The sequence below is a fragment of the Cyprinodon variegatus genome, unplaced genomic scaffold (genome assembly GCF_000732505.1).
Source record: "Cyprinodon variegatus isolate N-32 unplaced genomic scaffold, C_variegatus-1.0 Scaffold349, whole genome shotgun sequence".
Taxonomy (NCBI): Eukaryota; Metazoa; Chordata; class Actinopteri; order Cyprinodontiformes; family Cyprinodontidae; genus Cyprinodon; species Cyprinodon variegatus.
Genome location: NW_015150802.1, coordinates 495,338 through 509,963, shown reverse-complemented (window position 1 = coordinate 509,963; position 14,626 = coordinate 495,338). Strand labels below are relative to the sequence as shown.

Here is a 14,626-nt window from a genome sequence, read left to right as displayed (position 1 = left end):
GGGTAAATGTAGCCTGAAAAATAAAACAACATAAATTGATATGTTTTTTTTTTAACTGTATTGTTTGTTTAGAGTATATTTCTCAAAAAAATACAAATAAAATAAGAATTTTTGCATCTGTAATGTGACAAAACCTATCAAAAAGCATAGAAAAATTGTTATCTCTGTTTTTAGGCCTTGTAGTTGACATTTTGCGATTGCGTATTTTTCTCAGCGTTGCTCTGATGATATAATTGATGACATAATTTGAGTCATTATCATAATAAATTGGATATAAAGCTCATTCTTTTCAAAAACTGAACAAATCCTCTAAGTGGTTGTTTCCTGAGATCTATTCAGCAGAAGCCTCACCTTTGAATGCCATATGCTGTCCAAGGTGCTGAAATCTGTCAAAAAGTTCCTGTTTGGCTCTGAAAGTCCACGAGCTACATTAGATTGCATCCAAAATGCCATTTAACACAGACAATGATGAATGTGCATCTGTCTGTTCACGCTGAGGGTTACATGCTATACAATTAAAGGAGGAAATTGCTTCCTGTTTTCTGTTGACTGGATGCACACCTTCTCCTGTGTATATATATATATATATATATATATACACATCTTAGGCAAGGCTTAAATATTTGCACAGAAAAGGTGGATATAAACTCTAAATTAAAGTTAAAGAGATGGTTCATTTTAATTACTGTGCAAGACGTGAGATGGAATCTTTTTTGAAATGCACTCCTTATTTAGATGGTTGGTGATTTTTACTGTCAGAGAACTTGTGGGACACATTTTAATATGGAAAAGTAACCAAAACCCAGCAGCCTCTGTCTGAAATAATAAAACAGAAATATATGAGGAAAAAAATACTTGTCCTTATTACGGTATATTCTCATAAATGAGGAATGTTAACTATTTGATCTCTTTATTCCTGTTTAGCCTCTGAAACTCCAAGGCAAAATCAATATCGCTTAGACAGGAGCCCCCGTTTCCATTTGTTTCGAAGCAAGTGAGCGGTTTGGAGCTAGTGTGGCCAACTTTCAGACCTCTCCGTGTCTGTCCGCCTTCTTATTAACATTCCTCAGTTGTGGGTGTGATGGTGAGAAGATCCGAGGCGCGCGTCGCGGAGCGGAGACGCGCACCATCCTTGTGCGTTCACAAGAGGTGTTGCTGCCGGTGGACGTGGAGCGACGGAGAAGAGCGGAGAAAAAGAGACCAAAACCTCACCGCAGGCGACCATTCCTTTAAGACTGGTGTCATTTAACTGATATATAACATTCGTTTTCAGATTACTTTCTTTTTTCCCCCTCTCCAATATCAAAGCTGCTTAATATGTGTTGGATCTAACGCCTGCAAGGAGGAGAAAAAAAAGGGAGACCAGACTCCTCTGGTAGATGTGGACACCTGAACTGTAGACATGGGAAATATAGTGAATTTATTTTTTTCTATTCTTCTGGTTTTTTGGGTATGCGCGTTCGGGGGTTCGCCCAGTGTTCAAATTGGTGAGTAGCCAACTCATTCATAAAAGAGAAATGTGTTTAAAATACTCGAATGGATTAGAGAAAACATGCAAATTTGGTTAAAAAAATCGACCACGCTGTTTGGATTTGTAGAAATATAACCAACATTGTGCCATTATTACAGGGGGACTTTTTCCAAGGGGCGCGGATCAAGAGTACAGCGCGTTTCGGATAGGAATGGTTCAATTTGGAACCTCGGAATTCAGACTGACACCTCATATTGATAATCTGGAGGTGGCCAACAGTTTCGCGGTCACCAACTGTTGTAAGTCACACATATTTTGAGTCTTATTATTATTCATTAACCCCTGAGTCTTTATATGATCAACAAAAAAAAAAAAGAACAAAAAACAAAACAGTAATGACAATTCTTCACCAGACTGCAGATCATAACAAAAAATAATCTTTAAATATGTCAAACCTTTTTGTTCTATATTCAATATAGGGTATATGAGGTTTGTAGTTGAGGATAATGGCAGTAGCTGGGGAAAAGTTGGTTTCCACAGTAACCGCCACATCAATACTGCTCCCTGTCTTTCACATTCATTAGAAAAGGCTGCACTAAAATGTCTGCAATGAAAGTTATGATATTTAGGTGTATTGCTTTTTTACAACTTTTATAAATAGGATCAAACTGAATGGGAGTGTTTTCTACTCTATTAAAGGTCTTCTCGTTGCATTGTAGTCTCTACTTATCTTTTTTATTTGGCATTTTTTTAGGATATAAATGGACCTCTTGTCACAGTTAGTCGCTTCTCATACCCTCAACTGCGTCTTCTGTCATGTTTAGGAAGAAGTATAACTAAAAGGGCGATTAGCTGATTTTATTTTTCCCTTTTACGCGTTCACGTCTTTTCTCAGCTCAGAGGGAGCGCTGTTCATCCATGGTTAGAGAGCAGCAAACATACATGCCTGTTAAATGCTGTAACACGACTAATGAGGACTGATATGAAGAGATTGATTAAAGAACGATGCATGGGAGGATTTCATGTTCATTGCATCATTAGCAGTATTGCTCCAATCAGCTTTTAGTCAGGTTTAAATCACCGGCATGCCTCTGGACTTAAGAAAGGTTTAAAGTCATGATCTAAACTGTGACTTTACTTGGAGACATTTTTTTTTTTTCACTGAGTTTCTTCCAGATCGGCTATGATCGCCTGGTATGATTTATTTTAAACTGCTGCAGCAAATAGGTCGCTATATTTCGTACATTCATTAGGCAGTTGCCAAGCGACTGCTGCTCTCAACAGTCCCTTAAACATAAATCAAACGCTTCTCATTGGTGCGCGCACGGGTCCAATCGATCCCATTACCATATAAAACCTTCCTGTTTGGAGACGCTGACTGTGTGCGACAGATCACATGAAGAGTCGTGTGTTCAAGCGATAATTGCTCCTTCAATTATTTAATCATTGTTATTGTTTTCTTTTTACAAGAATTCGAGAATAGTGTCCATCCTGATAAAAAAACTAAAAAAAAAAGCAACAAAAAAAAAAAATCTGACTTTAGGGTTTTAAGAGTTACAAGTTTATTAATAACTACCCTTAGCTGTTTAATGTAAGGAGATTACAATTTGCTTTACCATTCATTTTTGTCTCATATGACAATTTCTGTAACCCATGAGGGTGATTTCTAAATGTTTTTTGAATTGGCCCTACTCAACAAGTGTTTTTTCTAAAGGAAAATGTAATGATACATAAGATAAAGTTATAACAAGAAAATATTTAAAAGAGAAGTTTATTAAAACAATCAATTCATATCAAAAATAACCAAATATATTTTATGCTTTTATTGTTTAAACCCATCCAGCCCTGGTGTGCTATGGCTGCAGACACTGAGGTTCATTATACATTTTAATAGCAGCTTCTTATGAATGCATATATTAATGTTGATGGTGTGATGCTGAGCTGATTGTCATCTGGTCTGACAATAAGTAGAAATCCAGTTTGCTTCTCCCATGTATTAATCTGGTGCCTTTTTGCAAACTGTCTTCATATTAACTGCGTTCTCGAGTAGGAGTTAGAAGGAGGAGGGTTGTGAAGAGATGTGGATGAAAGGAGGTGGGTGTGTGGGCTGGGGGGGGTGCTTTTAAAGCCAGTAGATGGCAGTCTGTCTCACCATCCACCTTTGACTGTAAATTACAGCACTTTAACACCGCCACTTTGCCTTTTGTTCGAATGTACTCCATGAAAATGCATTCAAGGGAGAATAAAGGGAGAAATATGAAGCTGCTGTGCCATGCTAAAAGCAACGACATGTACCGATAGGCTTTTTGTTACCTAATTGCACTCTTTGAATAGGAGGGAAAAGAGGTACTTTGGCACTCAATAATCAGCATAAGATAAAGAAACATATTAGAATGAAGAAAATAAAGGCATTTTATCAGATAGCGCTTAAACTGTACCATAGATTTAGTTCTACACATTTAATTCAAATCAAAAATACTTTAGTGATTTAAAAAGGGAAATTAAATGTTCACGTAATTTAAAGCTTTTTCCCCCAACTCATTGTTTATATCAACAGCTGTAGGCAGGAGATATTTTTTGTTGAACTCTGTCTTGCAAAAGATCTGAAGAAGCCTTTAGATGTTCTAACATAGTTCCCAGAACAGAGGTGCTATTCTTTATCAGCTTCTTGAGCTTCTTTAAGTCATTTNAAATTTTCCTTAGGTGTGAGTGTGTGTGAATGGTTGTTTGTGTCTGTGTTGCCCTGCAATGGACTGGCAACCTGTCTAGGGTGTACCCTGCCTCTACCCCGTAGAAAGCTGGAGATAGGCATCAGCACTCCTCGCAACCCCAGAAGGGATCAAACGTGACAGAAGATGGATGGATGGATATATTGGTTATCTCAAAGAGTCTGAAAATAAAATATAAAAAATAAAAACTGAACAACATTGAAGTGAATGGCTGCAGTATGACATAGTAGATGCCCATATCTTTCAGAATCTTTTAATCTTCTTCTAAATTTAAGCTAAGGTATTAAAACTAGTGAACATGAATTAGGAAATGGGCTTAATGTTTTCTGTGTTTTAACATAATAGGTTTCAAGTTACTTTATACAAAACGAAACATTAAAAATGTCACCATTATGTTCCAACATAACAGCGATAAAGAACTTTAGGTTGTTCTAGTCATCTACAGGATTAAGAGGTGGCTCATATCCAGCAGGTCTGAAGAGGCATATAAATTTATTGCTTTGAGTGGATACTGCTTCAACATTACTGCACATACACACATATACATGGTCAGAATAAGTCCCCTGGTGCTGGCAGCAGATGCAGGGCTGCCCAGATGAACCGTTATTGATTGAGCAATGTGTCATTTCGCCTCCCACTGTCTCTGACACACTGTGTTGATGAAGTATGTTCCTGCACAGGCATAGTGCAGCCAGAGTTTCATAAGTCGGAAAGGAAGCCCGACACTTACACTGAGATATTTCTTCATCGTGAGGAAATAAAAGACTATACCAAATTAAAAGTTGAAATAAGTCAGCACCTTTTGCTGTAAAAATAGATAATAAAACCTTATGTATATATATTATACCTTATTCACACAGTACAGCAATTTAGATCAAACAAGTGGCAGAAAATACAAGACCCCTATTTCAAAATATGCATTTTGATAACTAAATGAACTGTGAATAACTACATGTGCTGGAAAATTTAGTTCAATTCCAGTACTGTGAAGAATTCACCTTAATAGAACATTTTGACAGATGTAATAATTGACTTTTGTTAGCTGTGAAAGAGTGACAGTGCAATTTTTATGACTTAATGAACCAGCAAATGAGTATGAGAGCCATTATCTTCCACTACACACAAAAACATTGGGCCTTTGAAAAGCAGTGACTGTTCAGGCCAAATTACTCCAAAAGTTCAGCAACAACTCATGCAAGGGGTCACAAAAAAAGAAAAGAAATCTATAAATATCTAAAGCACCACATGCTATATTTCTCTCAGTTAAGGTCAGAGCTCTTTGTTTTAACAATAAGAAGAGACTAGGCAAAAAAATCATGGCTGGCCAAAAACAAAATACAGGCCGGTCTAATGTTACCTAAGAAGCATTTCAATAATTCCTTAAACATTTGGGAGAATATTCTGTTGACTGATGAGACAAATGCAGAAATTTTCGAATGGTTGCATCTTGGTACAACTTGAGCAAAACTTACACAACATCTTAGTAGAGAACATCATTTGACCAATGGCAGTGGGGTATTCTGAGGCTGATTCAACACCCTGTCTGTAATTGGTGATACCATGAAATCTGCTCTATGTCAAAAAACTAAAATAAATAATAATAATAATAAGTTTATAGATTAAGCCAAAAATCTGAGAAGTCTGGATAAAACTAATTGTATTTAAGTCTGTACCATGGCCTTAAGTAGGTTGCTCCAATGTGTCTGACATCAATATTGCAAAGATTACTTAAAATGTTTTTAATTCCATTTTTTCAATGGGTTGAGGTAATTTTATTTTATTAATGAAATATCTAGAAACCGCTTTTTGTATTAACATGGATTATATTGTTGATCTGAAACAATGGAGTGATCAAAAACATTAACAGAAGAGACATGTATAATATGTTTATCTGTACATCATATGCATATGATGTACAGATAAACATATTATACATGTCTCTTCTGTTAATGTTTTTGATCACTCCATTGTTTCAGATCAACAATATAATCCATGTTAATACAAAAAGCGGTTTCTAGATATTTCATTAATAAAATAAAATTACCTCAACCCATTGAAAAAATGGAATTAAAAACATTTTAAGTAATCTTTGCAATATTGATGTCAGACACATTGGAGCAACCTACTTAAGGCCATGGTACAGACTTAAATACAATTAGTTTTATCCAGACTTCTCAGATTTTTGGCTTAATCTATAAACTTATTATTATTATTATTTATTTTAGTTTTTTGACATAGAGCAGATTTCATGGTATCACCAATTACAGACAGGGTGTTGAATCAGCCTCAGAATACCCCACTGCCATTGGTCAAATGATGTTCTCTACTAAGATGTTGTGTAAGTTTTGCTCAAGTTGTACCAAGATGCAACCATTCGAAAATTTCTGCATTTGTCTCATCAGTCAACAGAATATTCTCCCAAATGTTTAAGGAATTATTGAAATGCTTCTTAGGTAACATTAGACCGGCCTGTATTTTGTTTTTGGCCAGCCATGATTTTTTTGCCTAGTCTCTTCTTATTGTTAAAACAAAGAGCTCTGACCTTAACTGAGAGAAATATAGCATGTGGTGCTTTAGATATTTATAGATTTCTTTTCTTTTTTTGTGACCCCTTGCATGAGTTGTTGCTGAACTTTTGGAGTAATTTGGCCTGAACAGTCACTGCTTTTCAAAGGCCCAATGTTTTTGTGTGTAGTGGAAGATAATGGCTCTCATACTCATTTGCTGGTTCATTAAGTCATAAAAATTGCACTGTCACTCTTTCACAGCTAACAAAAGTCAATTATTACATCTGTCAAAATGTTCTATTAAGGTGAATTCTTCACAGTACTGGAATTGAACTAAATTTTCCAGCACATGTAGTTATTCACAGTTCATTTAGTTATCAAAATGCATATTTTGAAATAGGGGTCTTGTATTTTCTGCCACTTGTTTGATCTAAATTGCTGTACTGTGTGAATAAGGTATAATATATATACATAAGGTTTTATTATCTATTTTTACAGCAAAAGGTGCTGACTTATTTCAACTTTTAATTTGGTATAGTCTTTTATTTCCTCACGATGAAGAAATATCTCAGTGTAAGTGTCGGGCTTCCTTTCCGACTTATGAAACTCTGGCTGCACTATGCCTGTGCAGGAACATACTTCATCAACACAGTGTGTCAGAGACAGTGGGAGGCGAAATGACACATTGCTCAATCAATAACGGTTCATCTGGGCAGCCCTGCATCTGCTGCCAGCACCAGGGGACTTATTCTGACCATGTATATGTGTGTATGTGCAGTAATGTTGAAGCAGTATCCACTCAAAGCAATAAATTTATATGCCTCTTCAGACCTGCTGGATATGAGCCACCTCTTAATCCTGTAGATGACTAGAACAACCTAAAGTTCTTTATCGCTGTTATGTTGGAACATAATGGTGACATTTTTAATGTTTCGTTTTGTATAAAGTAACTTGAAACCTATTATGTTAAAACACAGAAAACATTAAGCCCATTTCCTAATTCATGTTCACTAGTTTTAATACCTTAGCTTAAATTTAGAAGAAGATTAAAAGATTCTGAAAGATATGGGCATCTACTATGTCATACTGCAGCCATTCACTTCAATGTTGTTCAGTTTTTATTTTTTATATTTTATTTTCAGACTCTTTGAGATAACCAATATATCCATCCATCCATCTTCTGTCACGTTTGATCCCTTCTGGGGTTGCGAGGAGTGCTGATGCCTATCTCCAGCTTTCTACGGGGTAGAGGCAGGGTACACCCTAGACAGGTTGCCAGTCCATTGCAGGGCAACACAGACACAAACAACCATTCACACACACTCACACCTAAGGAAAATTTGGACAAGCCAATTAGCCTTTACCCTGAACTATAGTTAATTTAATGAGATTTCTGGCTGGGCCAACAGTGAATATTGCTTAATTGTCATCTCGGTGGAAATCTGAAAAGTAAACTTCAGATACAATTTCTCCACAAATATATATTATTTTAAGATTTGCAACAAAAAAATAGTTCAGCAGATGGTTGAAAAGCTTTAATGTGGACTATCTTAATGCAGACAGTATCAAACAGATGGCAAATAGAATTTAGAGCAAAACCACACATCTCCTACTGTAAGAATGTGGGCTTTGACAGAAAACAGCAACAATAACAAAAAAAAAAAAAAAACTAACTTAGATTGCTATTTTTGGGTTGTTATTTTAGGAGCACCAATTGTTTAGAGCAGAACAACTTCCAGCTTCCAGCTTCCAGCATAACAAGTTTAGGTGAAGACCAGAAATATTCAATAGCAAAAACTATTGGGGTAGATAAAAGGTTTCGATCTTTCTCTCACTTTTGTTGGTAGGTTCTTTCCCCTAATAGATATTTGTTATAATCTGTCTTATTTTAAGGAAAGAGAAAGATTGGAAAGTGGACACCTTTGCACTGCTTTGGGATAAAAACTGAGTCTATGTGCCTGAAATCTCACTTCCTTTATTCCTGGCATCCACCTTTTCTGAGGCCAAGTGAGGACAAAGAGGTCTTTGACAGCCAGCTGGCAATTTAACACTTCAAAGTTTCTGTTTGTCATGGCTGAATCACGTCACTCTATAATTTCATGCATTCAGATGCACATAGCCTTTCAGGATCTAATGATTTCATGTCCTGGCTGAACGATCAAAAGCACAAACCTTCCTTATATGCACTACTGTGAAATGGTTAAAGCCAATATTTTGTTCACATCTAATTAAGAACCTCTCCGCCATTTCACAAAGAGCTGTGAAAAAGTAAATGGGCCTAGCAGCTGGTAGGTTAAAAAAAAGTTTGTGTTGCCTTGAATGCTGCATCCCTAACCAAACCTTTACTGTTGTGCCTTTCAGAACTTTCAGCTACAGATTGAAAGAAATAAGATGCTTTCAAGTTTTTAAACTTTTCTCAGTATGCAAAGGATTTTGCTTTTTACTATTTGGGAAAATTTGCATTTTCATTTAGCGGCAGTCGCAGAATTTTTGTGAACATTTCTTGTTTGCACAAACTATAAATACAACTAAAAAAGGGGCTTTTGAATGTATCACTTATTTCAAAAAATGCAGTGATATAATAAAGCCTTTAGATGTTGTGGTAAACTTCCCTATAAGCAAAACAAATCCAGCAGGCTAAAGCCTTGTTAAAACCAGCTTTATTTAAAAAGCAATGAGAGATCATCAAAAATTACCCTCTGCATGAACATAACCACATTTCCTTACAATATAATTGAATAAATTGACACATTTTACACATGATTTTTTTTTTTTTACTCGAATTGAAAAAGTTAAAACAGACAAAAGTGGGAAAGTTAAAGTACGAGTTACTGGATACACAGATTGTTATTTAACATTCAGTGAAAGAAGAAAGGGTCACATTTCTGCACTGAACAAAGAGGTCACTTTGATTCTTGTTATGAAGCCCAGGTTCTAAAAAAAAACTTGTATCGAAAACTTATTGCTGTTGATTATTTTTATTATCTTTAATTCATATCCTGATCTTCAGCTTGTACACTCTATTGAAAATTCAAATGAGTGTCCTTAAACAAGGACAGACCTTGAGTCAAACTCAGTAATGATTGTAACAATCAATTCAGTTTTATTGCTTGAATCTTTCTAGTAATGAAAATGTGAATAACGGTGCTTTTTGTCATTTCACTATCCAGCAGGATGGCACATTTCGGACATCAAACAAGAATTGTTTATTTGTAATTCACTGAATATCCTGGTTTTATTCTGGAGAAATAGGCTTTTCTTATGAAATGATCCATGTCAAGGGTTATGTTACCTTCTACTGTAGGAAGACTATCTGAAAGCACATGGAGTGAGACATTTTTTCGACGGATAACATTTAGTATGACATCGTATCTACAAGTTCTCATTTGTATCTATAATGATTAAAACAAAATTCTTTACTTCACATGCATACTATGCCATTGAAAGTCATACAGTGATGACAGGGTTGTTTTCAACCTATTTACTATTTAACTGCATGCTGTTGCTTGATAATTTGGTTGAAAGGACATGATCAGAAAGAGAAATCAAGATTGAAGACATCAGACGAGCTGTTGCTGAGATACCAAGGTTATCTCATTGTTATGAAGTTTATCCTTTTACACAGGCCTTTAAAGTTTTATCTGGTGATGGAGGACTCGTTTAAAGAAAGATAGGAAACCTTTAAAGAGTATTTAACAGCTGATGAGGGAGACATCGCATTGCAGCTTTCCTTCACTCATCTTTGAATCAGTTTATGCCAAACGGATTGATTCTTTTTCTTAAATTATTATGAAAACCAGAAACTTTTCAGCAGAGCACTGCTTATTATCTTTCAGAGAGAAAAATCTGTCCTTGTTTATCATGCTGGGGAAATAACATTACATGCGTTATCTTTTGTCTTTGTCAAACCTGACTGTGTTTTATTATGATTTCTTGTTATAGGCTTACATGTATTGGTAAAGAACAGGGAATGGAGAAAGGAGATATGTGGAAATAATGAAGCGGGACCGTTTGTGTTTGTTCAATACGATACGACAAGAGGACACACATAGATATCTCTGTTCTCTCTTTTGTCTAGATATTTTTAATCAGCAGCATGATTTAAAATTTTAACCTGCATGATGAAATTTAAATTAGATAATATCAGAATACATACAGTCTTGAAAGTCCTTCATTTATTGAGCTCTTTTCTTGGCGTACTCTTCATTCACTCCACTGCTGTTCAGTCACATGCATTCATACACAGATTTGCAGGCAATATATGGTTTTGCGCCTTTCTAAGGGGCACGCTGAGACGTGACAGGAGGAAACTGGACTCCTTCAAAGGGTGAAAAAAATATTGGATCAGTCACTGGATCAATAATTAAAATAATCAGCTAATCTGGTAATCAAATGCGTAAACTGATTTTTTTAGACTCTAAAATGCCATTTGCTGAAAGAATAACCTACTAAGAGCAACACAGGCATGTGCTGTAAAGTTACTCAAACAATTTTTTATTGATTAGTTTAAAAGCGATTGGAAAAACCAATTACAAAATTGATTGATTTACACTCAAAATCTTTATTTGCAAGAGAACTAAGCATAGGAGCATTTAAATAAATTGAAATAATTAAATCCATAACTATGTAGAGCAGGGATTATATAGTGGACTATATAGTGAACTCAGTTAACAGACCATTTGCACAGATTATCAATTTTTTTTCTCTTTCCATTGGTCACATTACCCAAGCACCCCGCACGGTGCAGGTGCCATCTTTTCTCTCGCCCCCAAAGCAAAACTCATAAGGATTTGCGAGAAGAGCTCTTGCAAAGCATTCTGGAATATATCTTTTTGTCTAATGACCATGGATTCAGAGTACTTTTCAAGGTGCATTATGGGAAATTATGAGTCAGCTACTTTTACATCCACTAGACATTTGGACACTTAAAGTAGATAGCTACTACCAGAGGTATGTTAGATAAATTGTAGTGTTTATACCAGTGTTGTGCATGGACATTGCAGTTTATCTTAAAATAAATACATCTGATATTTTTCTAAAAATACTGTACTAGGTAACCTGGAAAGAATGTTGATGGCTAAAAATCCTTTGTGGTTGACAGTTTTTTTTTTTAGATCTTAATTTAACCAACTTATTTAAAGCTTTGATCCTTTGGCAGCATGTTCTTGTGGTGTCAGCAGTACTGTCAAGCAGTCTACTTTCCAGACAGTTTAATTGTTCTCTTGCAACAACCTTTTCCCTGATGGTCTTTCTGTTTAAACAAAAGGGTTTCCTCTGGACTGTAGCCAACATTCCCCCATTGCTGTTTTCATGTCAGTTGGATTTTCTTTGCACCAGCAGAATTAAAGCAAGCATAAAGGTTCCCAAGGGTCGCACAGATATTATACTGGCCTTGTTGGACATTTTGCAACCAAGCTTGTTTATGTTATTATTTTGAATTAAGCTTTTAATTTTACAGATCCCCTCCCCCTCCCCCCCCACCCCCCTCTGGAATAAACCCTTATTTGTAGATGTAATAAAGGTTTGGAAGGAGTTTTTATTGTTCAGGACAGATCAGCAGGCTTTTTTTAGACATGCAAAAGTACTGCTCCCCCTGCTGCTTTGATCTGCGAGGATGTTTATCTTCATTCAAGGAAGTTTGTGTGTTTTCTCCTGTGGTGCCTCGTAAAACCAGAGAATGAGGTTGGTTTGTATGATGCAAATTTTAGATAGACATGAATTCAACTGAGAAAAGAAGTTTAAGAGCTTTTTGGTGCACGGATTCCTTTTTTAATTGACAGAGCATGTTTTTCTTTTATACCAGTGATTTTTGTTTGTAGTAATTTTGATACTCTTGTTTTAATGGGTCTCTCTGCAGGCAATAAGTACTTGCTGATCCTGGTCTTTGTAATTTAACATTTTCATTTCAAATAGAACTTTGCTCATTTTCTTTTTTATGTGTTTATCTATTTGATTTAATTTATTTATTTGTTACCTTATATGGAGTTTTCTCTTATCTACATACATTTTTTAAAATGTTCACCACAATTAATTATCTATGTAAGATACATATAAATAGATTTTAAAAAATCAACCTCTGAGCGTTTATGATTTATCGGTTCAACCTGTAAAAGAAGAAAACACATTGAATATATGACTGAGTATATTTTTAAGAAACCAATGATAGGGGCAAATACATTTCTGAATTGGAAAAGGGTCCAAAAGCAGAAAAAAAAAAAAAAAAGTTTAATCTGACTTAAGACTATAGTGTAGCAAAAGAGTAACTGGATAAAAAAAATATGTTTAAATAAAGCAAACTTTATTTCAGCATAAAAGATACATATGTTCCAACAAAGATAAGTCACAGTTGCAACTGTGTTTAAATTACATTTTGCGGCTCATCAGTCACATTTATGAACTGAAAATATCCACTGGATGAGTCTCATTAAAATACTCACCTTTCAGAAGGACCCAAGTATAAGAACTTAGTGTTCTTGTGAGATGAAAGACCAAGACATGAGCACCTGGAAGTAGTACAAAATGTCCCTTTTTCATAAAAGAGAAAAAAGAAACAACACTGATTTATATTTTTCTCTTATATCCACCAAACCTGGGAACAAAGTATAAATATATAGATAGTATAATATTCCTTATACTGTGATTTTTTTCTTACACTGATTCACCTTAAGGTTGGAGGCTTTTTTCCGTATATGTTTGCTTACTGCCTCTAGAAGCTTCTACCCTTGGGGCCCAATCACCGAGCTGCAGTGCAAAAGTTACAGATATATTTTGACCTTAAAACCATTTATTACACATGTGTAATCGTTAGAATTTATTTGAAATAAAAAAAAGAAAAATGGTTTCAAGAAAACAACTTTAAATAATGAGTTTAATATAGATACATTTGTTAGAAAATTCTACATATGAGACGCTCATACAAAAGAAGATCAAACTCTAGATGAAATAGACACAAACCTCGAGACCAGCCAGCAAGAATGTAATAGGGCCAGGACAAAGTCATTAAATCCACAATGACATTGACAATTAGAGGGAGATAAAAAAAAATAAATAGCACAAATACATGACAAGGCAAAGAGAGATAAGATTTTCGCCAACAGCTGCGTCAACAATTGCCTGGTCAGCACCCACGTCCCCTGGCAGGAGCAGCCACTGTGTTTGGCACTGAGAGAAAGTACAAACAGATGCTTACATTCACAAAATCTGTATGGAAATATTCAGCCGTATACACACTGAGGACATAGGGATGCAGAGAGTGACAAGTTGCAGCAGGGAAAAGACAGCTTTGCATTCTTGCTAGCTGTCAACTCCCATTTTAACTTTGTGAAAGTTAATGAGAGTGGGTCAGTGGTTATGGATAGAGCCTGAGTCTAGCTAATACAGCTTTAAGGTAGTCTAATTTGACAGATATAGTGCTTTTGCAGCAGTAAAAAATGTCTCTCACATTTTTTGGCAGCTTCAGTCCCCTGTGGTTGAAAAACAGCAGGAAGTACAGTACACTGGGGAAAGGTAACTTGTCAAACGCATTATCTTATTTTACAATGGAAAGAATCTAATCATATTTTCACCCAGACTTCTTACCAGATTTTTAACCAGAAATACCAAGATTTTTCTTATTACACTAACTTACACTATCACTAACTCAGTTTTGTACATTTATTCAGTTTAAAACTGTGATCAATTACTATCTATGAATTTCAAGAGTCCGAATCATACATGGAATCATACAGAGCAACAGACCTGCACAATAAAATGTTCTTTGCAATGTTTAAATATACACTGCATGAAAAGTGAGATTTTCGTCCCCGTAAACCCCCGTAAACTCCCGCAGATCTGCCTGATTTTCGTCAGTTTCCGACAATTTGCAACCCGTGCTTTTCCACGTCTGTCGTGCCACAAATTGTCGGAAACGGACCCTGACG

At 35.6% G+C, this 14,626-nt stretch overlaps 1 protein-coding gene across 7 annotated transcripts in view; it reads left to right on the top strand.

The window, feature by feature from the left end:
• The first annotated feature begins 1,126 nt into the window (after positions 1–1,126).
• The window catches only part of gria2 (glutamate receptor, ionotropic, AMPA 2), a 66,676-nt gene continuing 53,176 nt past the window's right edge, over positions 1,127–14,626 (top strand). For 3 of the 7 annotated variants that reach the window (XR_001481540.1, XM_015385826.1, XM_015385825.1), the window contains exons 1-2: positions 1,128–1,487; positions 1,630–1,770. Coding sequence is in view for 6 of the 7 variants with exons in the window: in XM_015385826.1 (XP_015241312.1) it covers positions 1,403–1,487; positions 1,630–1,770 (226 nt within the window). In the remaining variant the exon portion in view is untranslated. Of the gene's footprint in view, positions 1,488–1,629; positions 1,771–14,626 lie in introns of all 7 variants that reach the window. The other 4 variants (XM_015385823.1, XM_015385824.1, XM_015385828.1 and 1 more) reach the window with 3 other exon arrangements.